We start from the raw sequence: 15,802 nt of genomic DNA on the forward strand, positions 1-15,802 counted from the left end.
CTAGGCTCCTACGTCGCACACCCTGTTATCTTTATCCGCACTTCGACTGAAGGAGTGGATGTTTGGACGTACGGAGTCGTGTCCGGCTACGCAGCATCGGACAGCACAAACACGCTTCACGTGACCAGTTCCGAAGGCCCTGTCCGACTCCCCTTAGTTGATGCGCACTCAGCGATCAAGGTGGACCCGCTCAACTACGCGCTTCAGGCAGGATGCGGCGTAAATGCCACAGTGCTCAACCCATTAGAACTACTCCACCAACAGAATGAAAATGTCACTGCTTGCAGCAAGAAACGGTCAAAAATCCCGTCAAGTATAACCGAGTCGCTGTCTGTCGAATTTGATGGGGACGCCATCACTCCCCTGGTGAAATCATTAACGCTGCAAGTGGTCTACGTTCGACGCCAGCATATTGTTGATTTCACGACGGCCCCTCGAAACAAACGACCTGGTGATCTTATAACGACCCGTCCGGTGCGACCAGCCGTCCTCATCAAAAGACCCGCGGCACCAGCTACATCGCCGCAGGACGGCTGGCCACTTCTGGGCGCAAGTCCGCGCGACGCACGCCGTCGCGACAACTGGAAAGAGACGGCGTCGGCGACTCTGGTGATGCGTCTGGCGCAGAGGAAGCTGGTGAAGATGACGACGGAGCGGAAGAATGTGCCGACATCGACTTCGATTTCGATGACGACGATGAAGGAGATATCAACGCTGTTCGCCACATAAATTGCACGCTGTCTAAGCGAAGGCGTACGCAATCACCCTCTGACACTGAGAACGAGAGTTATCTTATAGCCAAAGGTCCAACTGCACACCGGGATGGGATTGTATTCCGGCCAACAGGAGAATCCACGCTGCTATCGTGAACAAGCAACATGCAGGTAAGATCCCTCAGACACTTCTTCAATCTGTGCAACAGGCCGAATTCGTTGAGTTTCTCGCGACCCCGGGGGTGCTGCGATCTCTATATTACGTTGGATTTGGCCTCGCCTTATCGATTAGGCATTGTCGTCGTGAACTCGTGAACGACGAAATTGCCGCTGAAGAACGAGGTGTTAATATGTGGGATTTTTCGGCCAAGAATGGCATCGAACCCCCGCCCAACGCGAATTGCTACGGGGATATCATCAGCGCTCTAGCCACACTCCATAAGTTCGCCCAGGTGTTCTACAACTCCGAAGCCGCTAGCTTCATTGCGACGGCATGCGACTTCGTGATCAGCTACAACGACCACGCACAACCAAACCCGGCCATGGCTAGGTTGCTGGCGTTCCGGATCTATGGGTAGTTCGTCTTTTCCGAAACCAGCTCGTCACAGGTTTTTTTTAAAGACAACAACAGAAGTCTCTGCTCAGTTCACCCGCAATGATGACAAGCTAGCGGCTCTTCGAGACTCCCAACATCTGCTGACGATTGTAGGGAAACAGCGCTCATACCCCCAGGAGCGGCACCAGCGTGCTCCGAAGCTGAGTCAGGAGAGTTTCATTCCCCCGACAGTGTTTGCGACACTCCCCAAGGCAGATGACGGGCGGCGTTTGTGCCTTAAGTACTTGTCCTCCGACGGCTGTAAGGTGGTGAAGTGCTCTAGAGCTCACTTTCGGCCTGGAGCCCTCTCCGGCGAGGCCAAAGTACATATTGCTGAAAACTGGCATGGATTGGCGACAAAGTTTCAAGACTTATGATGTCACGTGCAGCGTAGTGGATCCAGGGCTGTTGATTCAGAGATGACCCAGGAAACGCTGTACGAACGGTTCTTCGCAACATTAGTCAGTATCCGCAAGAAAACTCAACTCAGTACGCTTGAGCACTGCCGCAACTATGCTCGTGACGCCGGACTCCAGTATCCAAACACTGACCATGCAAACACGGGTGAAATCGACAATGAACTAGTTCAGTTTCGGACCAACATCTGTGAACAACAAGGTCTATCCCTTGCTGACACCGTGCGTTTACTCAGAGGTCAGACCCCAGATGATCCAAGACCGAATAAGGGGCTTTACCCGCCCCCCTCTCGATTCATCACTGGTTTCAACGATTGCTAGTTGGAACGAAATTGGGATAAATGGCGTCACTCCTAGGTGGACTACCTCCTCACCACCACCCCAATCCCACCGCCCAACCAACCATCGCAGCACCGTGGGTAAAAAAAAAACATATTCGCCGCCACATTCGGGCGGGTCAACTCGAAGGACGATATCTTATCGTCAACTCGCGTCTTCTTGACATGCGGCCCAAAGTCTTTATCAGTCCAATCGTTACTGTTGACAAGGCAGGTGGCACACAAGGAGACATTCGCTTGGTCAATGACTACTCGTTTCAGGAAGGAAAGTCGGTGAACGATTACACGTACAGAGGAAATTTCCCTCCTGTCGCGCACAATCCACCTTGGGATATCGCTAAGCGTATCCACACCGTCAAACAATCGCATCCCCACTTGTTCGTGCTTATCATGCTCGGTGATATGTCTGGGGCGTTTCGCCATGTTCCAATTCACGCCGATGTAGTGCATATGTTCGGATTTCTTTTCGAAGGGTTCCTCGTATTGACTTATCGTGTGGTGTCGGGTGGTGCGGGTCACCTGCCTTCTACTCCTACGTAGCTACTGTCATCAATCATCTCTACGAGTACGGCAATTGCTTAAATCGACAATTTATCGGCAACGTGTGGTGTGATGATCACACGTGTGTGGAAGTCGACATGTACCACAACTGCCACGATGCCAATCTATCCCTTTGTCGAGCGATGGCAACGGTTCTCGGTCCGACTACAATTAACCAGCAAAAAATTGCAACGAGCAACGAAGTGCAAGGCACTCGGATTGCTATGGGATACCGAAGCGGGAAACGTCTCTATCCCAGTGGACAAGCTGGCAAAAGCCGCTGGCCGCGTCAACAATCTGATACATTCTGCGTCGGCATCTAAAACAATGATTCTTGAGACTATCGGAAGCCTCCGACACGTTGCCAATTGCTCCCGCCTGCTCGTGCATTTTTACAAGCTCTTCAAAGCATGGCATGTACATTTACACGCTTCGGACTTCAAATATTACCAACACAGGTGCTAAATGATTTGCGCTGGTTCCGAGCTGTGCTGGACCACCCTGAACAATTCAACAAAATCCCCGTTGCAGATTTCGCATCCAGCACGGAACCGACGTTTGATGTCTTCATGGACGCTAGTGGCGCATGCCTGTGTGTGCTAGAACCCATGCGACGGGAGTACATCCGTCAAAGATTTACTACTACTGACTCGCTGGAGTTATCAATCGACATCAGAGAACTACGCAGCGCAGTGCCCGCTGCACTGCATTGGGGATCTTATTGGTCGGCTTCGTCATCGGAAAAGAAGAGTGTTCATGTCAAGCTACACATCGATAACGCAGCGCTGTTAGCTGGGCTAACCGCCGCGCCAGTCGGCACCCGGTTGCCCAACTGTACAACATACTGCTATCCTTGGCAGAATTCCAGTACAATATTTTGCTGACGGCAACTCACATCCCCAGGAAGCTCAACGTTATGGCCAATGCTGGATCCCGCGCTTGGGATTCCTCGCACTCGCTTTATACCCTGTAGCCTAATCCCTCTTCTTGCTGGAAACATGTTCCACTAGACGCCCCGTTCACAGATCTCTCAAATATTTGGGAACAATGCTGCGAAGAAACTCCCTGGTTCGCTCTACCGCTGCCAAGTACCGTCAATACTGGCGTCAGTGGTGCGGATTCGCAAGGCAAATGAAGTGGTCTCGCTGGCTGTCTCCAGAAAACGCGTCACGCCGCCTCGAATATTTTGATACTCAACTGTGGGCTCATGGTTGGAATTTGAACAACCAAGGCAACCAGCATAGAACAATTCTCCTGAAACTAGCGGGCATCCGGTGGTACCACCGGCGACACAAGAATATTCGCCTGCCAAACAGTCCACGTTTGGAATTATTACTTGCCGGCATCAAGCGACTGTCATCTCCACGCAGAAAGAATCAACCGCTTACGCCGCCCTTTTTGCGCCTGCTTTATCGTTCTCTCGATATCACTCGGCCACAACAACGTCTATTGTGGGGTAGCCTGCTCATCGGCTGCTTCTTTCTGCTACGAAGATCTGAATTGCTCAAAATCGGGAAGTCCTACCACTTCTACTGCCTTAAAACGAGTAATGTCTTCTTTTCGGACGACAACGGCAGACAAACGCCCTACAAACGCGCCACATCGGTCACGATCGGGTTAGAAGGAGCCAAACACAACCAATGTGGTCGTGGTTCATGGCGCACAATGAGTTCGTCGGGAGACAAGCTGTTGTGTCCGGTGCAAGGTCTTCGTCACATCCTACGAGCAAGAAACCAGCTCCATCAAGAGTCGAATCGCCACCTCTGTGCTGGCCTCACGTCCCAGGCAGTCGTTCGTATCATCAAAATGACAACTCGCAAGATCGGTGTCCCATCGTCAAAGTACTCGACGCACTCCATTCGAATCGGAGGTGCAACGGCTCTAGCTGCCGCCACTGCCAGCAAACTCGCTATCAAGTTCATTGGTCGGTGGCTCTCCGACTGTTTCGAAGCGTATCCAAGGTATGCAGCAACATCGTCTAGGGGGCTATCAAGGATAATGATCCGCTGATCCGCACCGCAGTACCCGGCAACCATTCTGGTGGTGGGGCCGTTCGCCGCGCCCTACGACTCGGACAAGCTCAATAAATTTTCCCTATACCCCAACCACGACTGCGTAGGAAAGTGGAAGTATCCGTTGGCTTGGATACTCCTATTTCCAGAAGCAAGGAGAAACCGGATAAGAAACTCAAGACGGAGTTCAGCATCACATGCTGATCGGACAAGTTTAGAATTCGTAGGACCTACAGCATCTAGCTCTCACTTTTTATTTTCCAGTCATCGCAACGTCGACCCGCCTCGCCGCGCCCTACGACTCGGACAAGCTCAATAAATTTTCCCTGTGCCCTAACCACGACTGCGTAGGAAAGTTGATATACATGATGATACACAGGCTGTTAGAGATGTCGCGTGACCGGCAGGAGCTCCTCAACCTGTGACTTCGGATGCTAACGTTGCGATGACTCGTAGCATCATCGACGTGTTGACTGTTGTCATCCCGGAGCACGTACAAGTCGCAGGAAATTACACAGCGTCTACGAAGATGGTGTTCCACCGTTGCAAACACGTTGCGCAGACCGAGGCGTTGGTGCTGCAGTACGAATACTGGCCGGACGGGGTGCAGCGGCGTGCAGTAGTAGCGGTGGCCAAGAAGCTCTCGTACTGGCTCTTGCTCACGCAGGAGCCAGCTCGGGTCCACGGCGTACTCGTCCGAGGACAGCAGCACGTTCAGGCAGTCCGAGCACGTGCGCGGCTGTGAGTACTAGCTATCTACGTTCGAGTTGCCAGTGTTGGAACTCAACGCTTTTGGCCACGTCCCCCACAGTCGTGGCATTGCTGTCGGCCATGCTCAGGATACGCACGTCGACGGTCTCGGAACCAGCGCCGCTACAACAACAACAACAACAACAACTGCTGCTGCTGCTGCTGGTGGTGGTGGTAGTGTTGCTGCTGCTACTACTACTACTGCTGCTGCTGGACGTGTCATTGACGTTGGCATAGGGGGCGGAGGAGGGTCCGTGGCGGATGAGGAATTGTCCGTGGTCCCCAGCGGCTTGACCACTTTCGTAAGGCTAGAATAGCGTACCGCAACCATATACCTGCTAAAGCCTTTTTGCCTGCCACCTATCCGCTGAGCATGACATGTTCAGAGGCTACATGTGCATTCACTTTAACCCCTTCAGTACCACATTTTTGATCGTTTTTATCCTGTAGCCTACAGGGTTGTATAGTACTTGGTCCTAGTATTTGCGGAGTTTTGAAGCGGTCAAAGGGAATCCCGCCTGATCCCACTGATGTAGCGTATCCTACAGGATATCGACAACGCAACATATACCAATATCCTGTAGATGAGCTGTTGCGATCAAAATGTTGGTGTTGAAGGTGATGAGCTGATCGAGAACAAGCCAATTTTACCCCTAACACGAAATCAATCCGCGCAGTCTTTGTGCACTGCAACATTCGGTGGTGGTATGGTACTACTGTATTACTAGCATTCATTGTGGCCCCGCTTCCTCACTATCCTCGCTGTTCGAATTTGCAGCGGTTCTGCGGAGCTCTGCGGCGATACCGGACTCCTTCCGGAGTGTCCGAGCCGTTTCGCCACATTTCGTGCCAGATCTGGCTGCAAGTGGCTGTGTTCACGGGACCAGTCGGGTCGTGCGGGCGGGAGCGCTGACAGAGATAGATGATGCCACTACCATGTGCATTTGAGCACGTCCGGCAAAGATACGTCGTCTCCCATGCAGGCTTGTGCACGGCACGTCGTAAGATGGAACACACCTTACATACATACTGACGCCTTTTTCGTTGTATGCTGTCTCCAGCACGAACAAGTCGAAAGCTTTCAACCTGCTCAAGCACGTGTCGTGACGGTACCGCAGAACGAGGGCGTGCGTGTGCTCGTGGTGGACTACCAAATAATGCTTCTATCGAAAGATCGCCCTCGAAGTCGCTCGGGCCGACAGCCAGCAGCGTGATCTGCATCTCGTCCATAAAGTCACAATGCGTTGGCGTCGGTTTGTCAGGGTACTTACGTGCAAACAGCTGCGTGTATATGATGTACATGTTCACCAGCGCCATGTCGACCAACCCGATAAAAATGGTGTGGTAATACTTCTTGAAGCGCATAGCCCTTTGAATTGAAAAGCGCTGAAGGCGTTTTTGATCATGTGTATCAGCGCCCCCCATGCCCTCATTGTAGTCTCGAACCAGTTGGGGGCCGGAATTTGCTCAACACGCGCGCCATCGCGCCGCCCCACTGTTGTAAGGGCGGTTGAGCATCCTGTTGCGAGGAAGTAGACTGGTTTATCATCCATCCACGTGACCGCAACCATATTCGATAATACGCGCGACTGTGCAATCCGATAAGATCCCCTGTGGCCTCTGGACTCTTTCTTTTTGTAGACAATACCCGTGCAGAAGCCCAGACGATCCGTACGAATGGTCCTAACGTGGAAGAGCCCACGGTCAAGAAGCATCGAGGAGTGGAGAACACTTGTGTAAAAGCGGTCTGTAATGATAAGTCGATTCCGTTGCCCCTGTAGAACGATTTCTATATTGCGTAGTACTGCGTTCTCTGACTGCAACAAGTCTCACCGATCACTTTGTTCGCGGCCTTGATAAATTTCCGCTCGATAGCAGTAACCCGTTGCTGAGTCGCACGTCAAATGGCACTTTGTCCCCCACAGGTGGGGTTTCGCCTTTAGGTACTGCCGCATAGGGTTGAACCGACTTCTCATCGGAATCATGCCCTCATCAAAGGCAATCCGAGGCCCTACGGTCATTCCCCTGCTGAAGCTGTTGTTGATAGCATCCTCAACTGGCTTGATCTTCCAGGTTTTCACTCGGCGCGCGTCTGGATCATCATTGCTGCTGAAGTGCAAATAGCGAACGATCTCTTCAAATCGATGTCGTGCCATATACTTGCCGAACGTGCCTTTGGCTACTGCACCGTGAGCATTGGCTGCCCAATGTCGTGACAAATTCCCACGATGCGGACACATTGCCCGCCCACACAGCAACCCAATGAAGTTCACTAGCTCGTAGGGCTGGATCTCCTTGAACTTTGCCATCTCTCGGCGTCGTTGGGCGGGGCTCTTCGGTTTGAATGCATTGTTGCGGGCGCGCATACGCCGATTCCACTGTGCTAGTTGTTCAGGAGAGAAATTGCGTTGCCATCGCTGATATTCATTTGACGCATCCGCGATGTTCACCCACAGGTCTTTCGGGAGCATCAAAAAGAATTACCATTCGAGATTCAGGCCAGCTGCTTCGGCGATATCAGTGGGGACAGCATGGTGTTGATTCAGCTGAGCTGCAGGAAGCTGGAGACCACGACCTGTAGCAGACAGCATAAGAGAATTAATTTTGCGAACATATCCTGTACCATATATACAATGCTTACTCGTGTCTTCCATGCGAAGGTCCCAACCCTTGAGCGTATGGAGACGTAAGTCAGATTTCGACAAGTCTTGAGTGCTTGCGGAAACGTACAATAGATACAGTAGATCCGCTTCATCGTTGCTTGGCTCTTCACTGATGGGTTCCGGTGTGGAGGGCTTGGCTTCACTCTCGTAGCTGCTTTCGCTCTCACTCACATCGGGATGATACAGACTTTCGTCATCGCTAACGTCATCATCAACACAGAAGTTATCTTCATCACCTGACTCCAAAAAGCCACCGCAACTGGATGCAACGATGGCAGGTGTGTCAGTTGGAGGTGGCAGGGAGCGTCGTGCAGGGGTCGACATGGCGAGTACTCGTCGAACTGGAGGCGTGCTTGCTGTCGACGATGACGTCGACGCTGGTGAATGAGCCAACACCGATCGCTGCTGCGACGGTGTAATCGGGAGAGCAGCCTCCTTCGCTCGCTTTGCTGGTGGTTCCAGAGCCTCTGTGGACACCAATTAGCAATTAGAGTACTCAACAAGATGTTTAGTCCACCAGTATGGGGTTCCTTGCCTTGCTCGGGTACAAAGCGCAGCAGTTCATCTTCACCCCAAAACACGTCCACGCGGCGCTTTTCATTGGCCTTGTTGGCCCACCCCTTCGGCGTGTAGTACTTGGTAATTGTCGATATACCGCGCGGTGGCTGGTGGCGCCATCCGCGCGCACGAAAATTTCTCCACATTGCGGAGAAAGACAGCTCGACCATGGTTTCTTGAGATCTGGGTTCCAGGCGGCGCGTTTCTGAATGAGACGTGAGGGAAGCGCGCAAAAGGAGTGCCGGAGACACGCAGCAGGGAGGATTTTTCCCACTATGATACTACTGTTGGAATTATTAGCTCGATGTTTGCAACAACCCCATGAGACTTAATCTCAGTCGGGTCACTTGGTATTTGTATACGATTACTTGAATAACTATACGAGTTTTTATCCTGTAGAATACAGGATATCAAAAAATTTATCCTGTAGGATACAGCACGTGGTACTGAAGGGGTTAATGCTCACTAGCTAAGCTCAAGGATGCATTCGCCTCCCATTTGCCTTATGCAAAAAGCCTGTTCATAGATCTGATCAGTTCAGTATATGATCACAATGAGATTCTACCGTTCCATCCACTTCTTTTCAAAGCTATCCGCGCACTTCCCCACGTTTCGTTATTGCGTATGGCGTTGCTGTTATCAGCTCTTGACGCTGTGTATTTCCAGTTCCATTTCTATTAAAATTGATTTAATGCAAAAATAGCAAGCAGCAGAAGGCACTGCAAGCGTTTCCGGAATCCGGGTGTCATTTAAGGCGTACTTGGCATCATGAACTAACTGAAACGGATCGGAAGCTTGTTAGATTGCCTCTGTAAGCTCCAATTTGTTGATGTCTTGCTTCGGCACTATACTTTCAATCTGGGCTGATGATATCTCATAATAAATTGGAGAAGGTGGGTAAAAACTCAAAATTTTATAAATCTTTTTGCGACGCGTAAACTCATTTTTTTATACTTTTTTGCAAGGCGTCTTAATAGAGGTAATACGAGGTAAATCGGGCCAATTTCCCTCAATTAGAGAGGCCTGGGTATACTCCATGACAATACATGTACATGTGCGGACGCAGCTGTTCGTTGATTGAGATTTTTCGTTCGTCAACATTCTGGTTTGTCACAAGACCATCGCCTGGATGAATTGTTTCATGTTCGCACACCCGGCCTAAATTCGAGCGGATACCGATCGTTTGCAACGATGCACTGAGTTGTCTTCGCTACATTGTTAGCACCAACAGATACACTCTTCTAGTATCAGTACTTGTAATATGGAACTGGATCTTGAAGTAACACTGCACGGCTGTTGCCGGCTGCACCATGCCACTAGTAAACACGGGTAGCAAGTCGTCCATTCCTCAATTGCCCCTCCATCGTGAAGACCTCTCGGTCCCCACTCAGTACTGAAGCGGCATGGTCTACCCGTTACGAACATGCCTCGTTGCCGCTGCACTCGCCCTTGTCGCAATGCAGCCGCAGCAAATTACTGCCTCGCCGCTGAAAGACGACCTGGTGACAGAGTGCAGCTCGTTCGATCTCAACAACCCGGACTTTCCCGGTCGTGGCACTGAGATTCCTGATAACGGCGCGTGTACTATCACCCAGCCAAAATATCCAACCAAGCCCAACTTGGCGAACAACCCGACAGTGCCTGTGAAATACAAGAACTTGCTAGCCAACAACCCCGCCCCAGTTGAGCCATTGTACACGAAGGTCGGGCGCTCGATCATGTTCGAGGAAACCCCACCGAGTGGCAGCAACCAGGATGACTATCTCACAGCCCCAGGGACTCCCACCAAGAAGAGCAACACCGGCAATCTGCAACGTCCACAAGCAACGGCTCCTCCTCGTCGAGCGCTGCCGCTGACGACGACTTTATCAAACTCGAGAAGCACTTTGGCGCCAAAACGAAGATGAACCTGGCTTCTGCTGGTACGGACATAGGACGTCGTTAGCAGGGACTAAGTGACATCAATGTACCTCACTGAAAATCGATACCGTCCCCTCTGGATCCGATTGGGTTAAATACAAGGACTCAATAAACTTTCTATTTTTCATGAACCAATTTCCACAGGTATATTATGCATTCTGGCAATAGTTACCCTGCTAAGTCCGATTGTGCTTCACTTCACGTTATGGTGCGGCTCGAAATGACGAGCAGAGTTGTCCGTCGTCTCGGCGGCGTGCGCCGCGCGTCCTCCGCGTACGTGCGGCCCAACTGGCTGGAGCTCAACTGCGGCGACGTGCCTGTTCGTCCGCAGGCGCAGGACTCGGCTGTCAGCGAGATGCTGCGCGGCGGCCACGCGATGCAGGTCGCCAGCGCCAGGATGCTGGACGCCAAGGCACGGGCTACACCCATAGCTTATATTAAGTTTCGTGGGCTCATAATTATTTATTTATTTATTTATTTTACGGGGGGTCAAGGTGGCCGGCGCCGAGCGCGTGGTGAAGACGTACTCCGCGGGTCACTACGAGAAGCTCAAGGTGGACACAATGCTGGCAGGTGCTGGTGCTGTAGGAATAAATATTAAATTTTTTTTTCTTGTTATGGATAGGAGCTGCAAGACGCTGAGCACCAGGCGGTGCAGCGCATAGAGGGCGCTGTTCGCACCAAGGACTTCCGATTCCGACCGAGTCTGGTGCTCCCAGCGGTCGAGCTCAGCAGTCTCGTCGTCGGTACGTCCCCCCCCCCCCATCCAAATTCCACAACGAGAGTTGTGCTTTGGGTAGCACTAAACTGGTGCTGCGTGCAGGCGGTGTACTGAGCGCGTTGGGGGACAAGGTCAGCACGTCGTACGTGACAGGCGTGAAGATGGCTGTAAGCGACTACTACAACGACCAGATTCGCGAGATCTACGCCAGCAAGCCCGACATGGTCGAGCTTAAGGAGGTGAGCAGCCTTGTGCAGTGGTTTGTGCTGCTGCTTTGGTTAATGAAGTATTGATGATAATGCTGGCAGCTGTTCAAGGTGGCGCGTGACGAGGAGCAGGAGTTTGTCGACGCGCACACGCCGGACATTCTGGACCCGAACAAGGGCAGCCCAGACGCAGTGACGACGTTCGCCAAGGCGTCCTTGAAAGTGCTGATTCAGGTTGCCAAGGCCGTGTAAGAAGTTGCCTTGGTTGAACGTGTTTCGCTCGTGTTGATCAAATCTTAAAAATGCAATGCACAGCTGAACACAGCAGGAGTTTGCCAATGGTTTCTTATTTGAAGGTGGATGAATCAAGGTAAAGAATGATCCCTGCAGGTTGTCTAAGCTAACTACACGTGCTCATTCGGTGGACTTGAAGAGCAGTACGTAGTGCTGGTCGGCACGGAAGAAGAGCAGGTACTGCGTGTCGTACGCGATGGAGCAGCCGAAGCCTTTGCCGACGATGCAGTGCCAGGTCTGTCCGTATTTCTGGTCGAAGTACTTCTTCATGTCCGTGGCGATGTCCTTCTCGATGGCGTTGGGTGTTGCCTGCAGGATCTGAATCAAGTGCGCGACCGCCTCGTCCTTCATGGCCGTCCCTAGCTCGAGTCGCAGGATCGTGATCTTCGGCACTTTGCCGGACCCCACTCCGTCCTGCTGCGCGTCGGGCAGGGCTCCGTCTTCACCAGCGACCTTGGATGCATCGGGAGGGCCCATGAAGACTGCGACTGACTGATGGAAGTGGATTTGAGGCGTCGGTTCACGTCAAGATGTCCGCCCGTTAGTTGAATTACGCTTTCTAAGGATTTGCACACACAGGCTACGGATAAAAACTAGAGCCGCTTGAGTCCTCGCTGCTGCTTGGCGGAGCGCTGGGTCTCGCCGCTCCAGTACTTGCGCTTGACCCGGTCTACAGTCCGAGTCGAGTACAGCTCGAAAAAGGTGGAGGCTGTGTCGGCGATGCACGAGTATCCGGGCCCGTTGACGTCGCGCGTGTAGATGAAGATGCGGAAGCAGAATGGGAACGTCTGCGCGGGCGCCGAGCGCGTCGCCTTGCGCTTCTTCTTCAACATGGGCTGCACCTTCCACACGTCGGGCAGGAAGAACCAGGTGCTCCGGATGAAGCGCTTCTGGGGGAGGCTGCCGGGCTTCGTAACCGAGGAGTCGGCAGCCTGGTCGTGAGGCGACTCGGGCAGCAGCACGCGACGCTCTTCCATCTCGACGGCCTGGAAGCACGTGAACCGGAAATGTTCGAAGACTGCGGCGTTCGCGAACGACGGCGGCGCGTTGAGCTCTTCCAGCAGATTGGTGGACTCTTGCTGGGGCACGCGCTCGAACCGACCAAGAACAAAAACCTCTCGGGCTCCACTACCACCGCATGGAACCCTCGCTCCGTGCTCATGCTTGACGTGCTGGGTCGACGCAGCTGGAAGAAACTCCGCGGCGTTCGTGAATGCGTGGCAGTACACGGGGCCACGACACACGCCCACGCTCGAGTGTTTCCGGTTGTTCATCTTCATGGAGTAGAAGTCGTGGTGCTCGGGGCATGAAGGGAAGCACTGCAAGTTCTTGCGCCCATTTTTCCAGTAGCAGTCATTCAGCGCCGTCAAAAGTTGGATCTTGGCAGATTGGTTGAGTGCCACGGGGCTCGAAGCAGGGAGTGGCATCACCTTAGCAGTGAACACGTTATCAGCCTTTGGAGTGGGACCGGCCGAGTGAAAGCAGTTGGCACTGCGTTGATTAAGCGTCGAAGAGCGTAGTATCCGCTTGATAGCCTGGCCTTCGTCAACGCCGTGCAGCTGGTTCCCGTGGCCGCCAACATCGTTGTGGACATCGTGGGTCTTGCTGGATCCAGTGGGCGTCGTGCTGGCGGTTGAAGGAGTAGAGAATTGGTGCTGGCCTTGATTCGCCATCCAACGGGAGTCCGTTCGGAAAATATCGTCATGGCTTTGTGCCATGCGATAGATGGATGGCGCAGGCGACGCGTTCGAGTGGAGTTGATGGTGTTGAAACGAAGGTGAGTAATCGTGAAGAGGTGTTGTCATAGCGGCGGTGCTGGTGGATGCGCTGTCGAAGTACAGGTACCCGTTTGGTGCAGTCATGTGCGAGGAAACATTGTAAAAGGGCTGACCGTGCTGTTGGTGGTAGTGCTGGTTGTCGTAGACTTCTGCAGTGCCTCCGGTCCAGGAGCTCATATCTTCAAAAAGCAGCTCCGACGGTTCCAGGGTGTGGGGAAGGCATGGAGCGAAATTTTCCATTTGAACCGGGGAGGGGGCGTCAGATGGGCAGGGCAACGAGTCGCCCGACAGCTTTGCCGAAGTGCTCGAATAGTCCGCGCCGCTTGAGTGGAAATTAGGAGTGTTGATAGTGCATGGAGCACTGGTCGGAGTTGTCGCTGAGCAGGGCGCCTGGGACTGTGGCGTAAGACCTCCGAGTGTCGGTAAGGGGAAACCAGTGTTGCCCGATTCAGGCTTCCCGCCCAAGAACCAGCTAGTACCTGGGTACGGCATCGAGATGACCGGTAAATCATGATCCTCGCTATCCAACGCGAGCTTGTTCATGGGCTCGTTCAAGTGGCTGAGAGACGAAGCAGAAGAAGAAGACGCGAGCGACATCCCAGTGCTGGTGTAGTCGTTGTCCAAGTACGTGTCGTCAAAGGAGTTTGAAGAGATCGCGTGCCAATCCGCGTGAGCAGCAGCCCCGCTTTCAACACCCTCGTGGCTGACAGGAATAGTACTTGACCCAACGCCATGCAGCCCAGTTGATAAGGGTCCATCGTCGTTATTCTCGTGGTGGTGCATGTGCGGGAACCCACCAGAAGACCCGGTGTGCTCCGTTCCGTTCAGTAAGATGGACCCGGCATCTTCGCGCTTCAAACTCGGCCACTTGCCGTCGCTGGAGATGGAGCACCGCTGCTTGGGATCCGCATTGTTGGCCTCGCCGCGGTCAGCAAGCGCTGGCGGACTGGCCAGCTTCTTGTCAAGCGAATGGTCACCGAAAATCCGGAGCTGGAGTGTCGACGAGAAGGTCATCGGGGCTTGTTCACGGGGGTATGACAAAGTGGCGCAGCTTCTCGACTCGGATCGGTCAGGTCGCGCTGTGCGCAGTTCGGTGTCCGGCGCGCGTGGAGTTACGATGTGAGTAGGGCGAAACTTCATGAATGCCGCCGGAATTGGGATCGAGCAACCGAACGGCCTCCGCTCTCTGCGGGCGGGCGATCGAGTGGGTGGTGCTTAATGTTCTGTGCTTTCTGCTCGCTTCCGAGCGTTTGCACGAAAGCGATTGTCGTGTTGTCTTGGAATGGCTATGGGGCCAGCGCAGCGGTGATTTTTGCTAGTTGTTTCCGTGAATTTGGTGCTACTGGAGTAGTGCAGCTCCCTCGAGCGAATGTGCAGAAGGAGTTTCGGGGGCGGGGCGACGTCGCTGATGACGTGCCGCCGCTCGTCTGGTTCGTGGGCTTTGGCTAGCGCGGGGCTAGATTTCGAAAGCCCGCCTGGTTACGGGGCCCGCGTCGCGCGGCGAGTCATCCCGCCCCCAAACGGGACGGGGCCCGAATTCGCGGTTACCGGAACTTCGAACAACAAAAGCAGCGGCGCCAAGATATTACAGCGAATAGTACGTGACAGGCTTGACAGCTGAAACCCCGGTGCACATGACGAGAGCCTGTCATACTCTCGGGCCAGCGTGAGTTATACTCGGCCTTCGGGGTCAGATGCCCCGAAGCGGTCTGATCCGCCGCAGAAGCTGCATAAACACTGTCCCGTTCTCAGCTAGCGTGCGTTATCAGTCTGGTTGGCGCCGCTCGGTTGACAAGCATCGGTCTGAGCTGGCCTGAATCGAGGATCGAGCAGCTATGCAGCGGAGACTCGGCTCATGGGACCGGGCTTGAACCTCCGGGACTCGGCTTGAACCCAGCCCTCGACTGGCTCGCCGGATACGTGGAAACTTTCGCTCGGTGCTTCGACGCAATTGCGGACACCTCCATTCGACGCGAGTTCCGACGCGAGCGCGCCAAGCAGGTGGCGCGCTGGCCGCACAAGCGCGAGTGCGAGTTCGTCTATGGTTCTCGCCGTGCGATCGTGCGTCAAGCATGAACCGTCTTCCAGCAGCCTCCGACTGGGCGTGACAACCAAGTGCCGGCGATGCTCGCTCGCCGCATTCTTCGAAGAACTGTGAAACGCGAACTGCGACCGCATTAGCACTAAAACTGCTGCGTCGCGAACAGTGCTCTATAGCGAGCGAAGTTGGACTGCATGCTTGCTCAGGTGTTAGCGAGTGTGTTCCGACTGGCATTAGGAGCGAATTGACTGGCAACC

At 53.5% G+C, this 15,802-nt stretch overlaps 3 protein-coding genes across 3 annotated transcripts; 1 reads left to right on the plus strand and 2 right to left on the minus strand.

Annotated features, from left to right (window-relative positions):
* Positions 1–10,725: 10,725 nt before the first annotated feature.
* IUM83_06105 (Ubiquinone biosynthesis protein COQ7) lies at positions 10,726–11,684 on the plus strand (the record flags this gene model as incomplete). Its single annotated transcript, XM_067930286.1, has 5 exons — positions 10,726–10,917; positions 11,000–11,059; positions 11,131–11,251; positions 11,329–11,465; positions 11,535–11,684. 5 exons carry the CDS (start codon positions 10,726–10,728, stop codon positions 11,682–11,684), a joined length of 660 nt encoding a protein of 219 aa, XP_067782827.1.
* A 162-nt stretch (positions 11,685–11,846) lies between these two features.
* On the minus strand, positions 11,847–12,203 carry IUM83_06106 (Dynein light chain; the record flags this gene model as incomplete). Its single annotated transcript, XM_067930287.1, has 1 exon — positions 11,847–12,203. One exon carries the CDS (start codon positions 12,201–12,203, stop codon positions 11,847–11,849), a length of 357 nt encoding a protein of 118 aa, XP_067782643.1.
* A 116-nt stretch (positions 12,204–12,319) lies between these two features.
* Positions 12,320–14,518, minus strand: IUM83_06107 (putative transmembrane protein; the record flags this gene model as incomplete). The annotated part of the gene is made up of 1 exon (XM_067930288.1): positions 12,320–14,518. One exon carries the CDS (start codon positions 14,516–14,518, stop codon positions 12,320–12,322), a length of 2,199 nt encoding a protein of 732 aa, XP_067782642.1.
* Positions 14,519–15,802: the final 1,284 nt, after the last annotated feature.

Source organism: Phytophthora cinnamomi (genome assembly GCF_018691715.1).
Source record: "Phytophthora cinnamomi strain GKB4 chromosome Unknown Contig104, whole genome shotgun sequence".
Lineage (NCBI taxonomy): Eukaryota > Oomycota > Peronosporomycetes > Peronosporales > Peronosporaceae > Phytophthora > Phytophthora cinnamomi.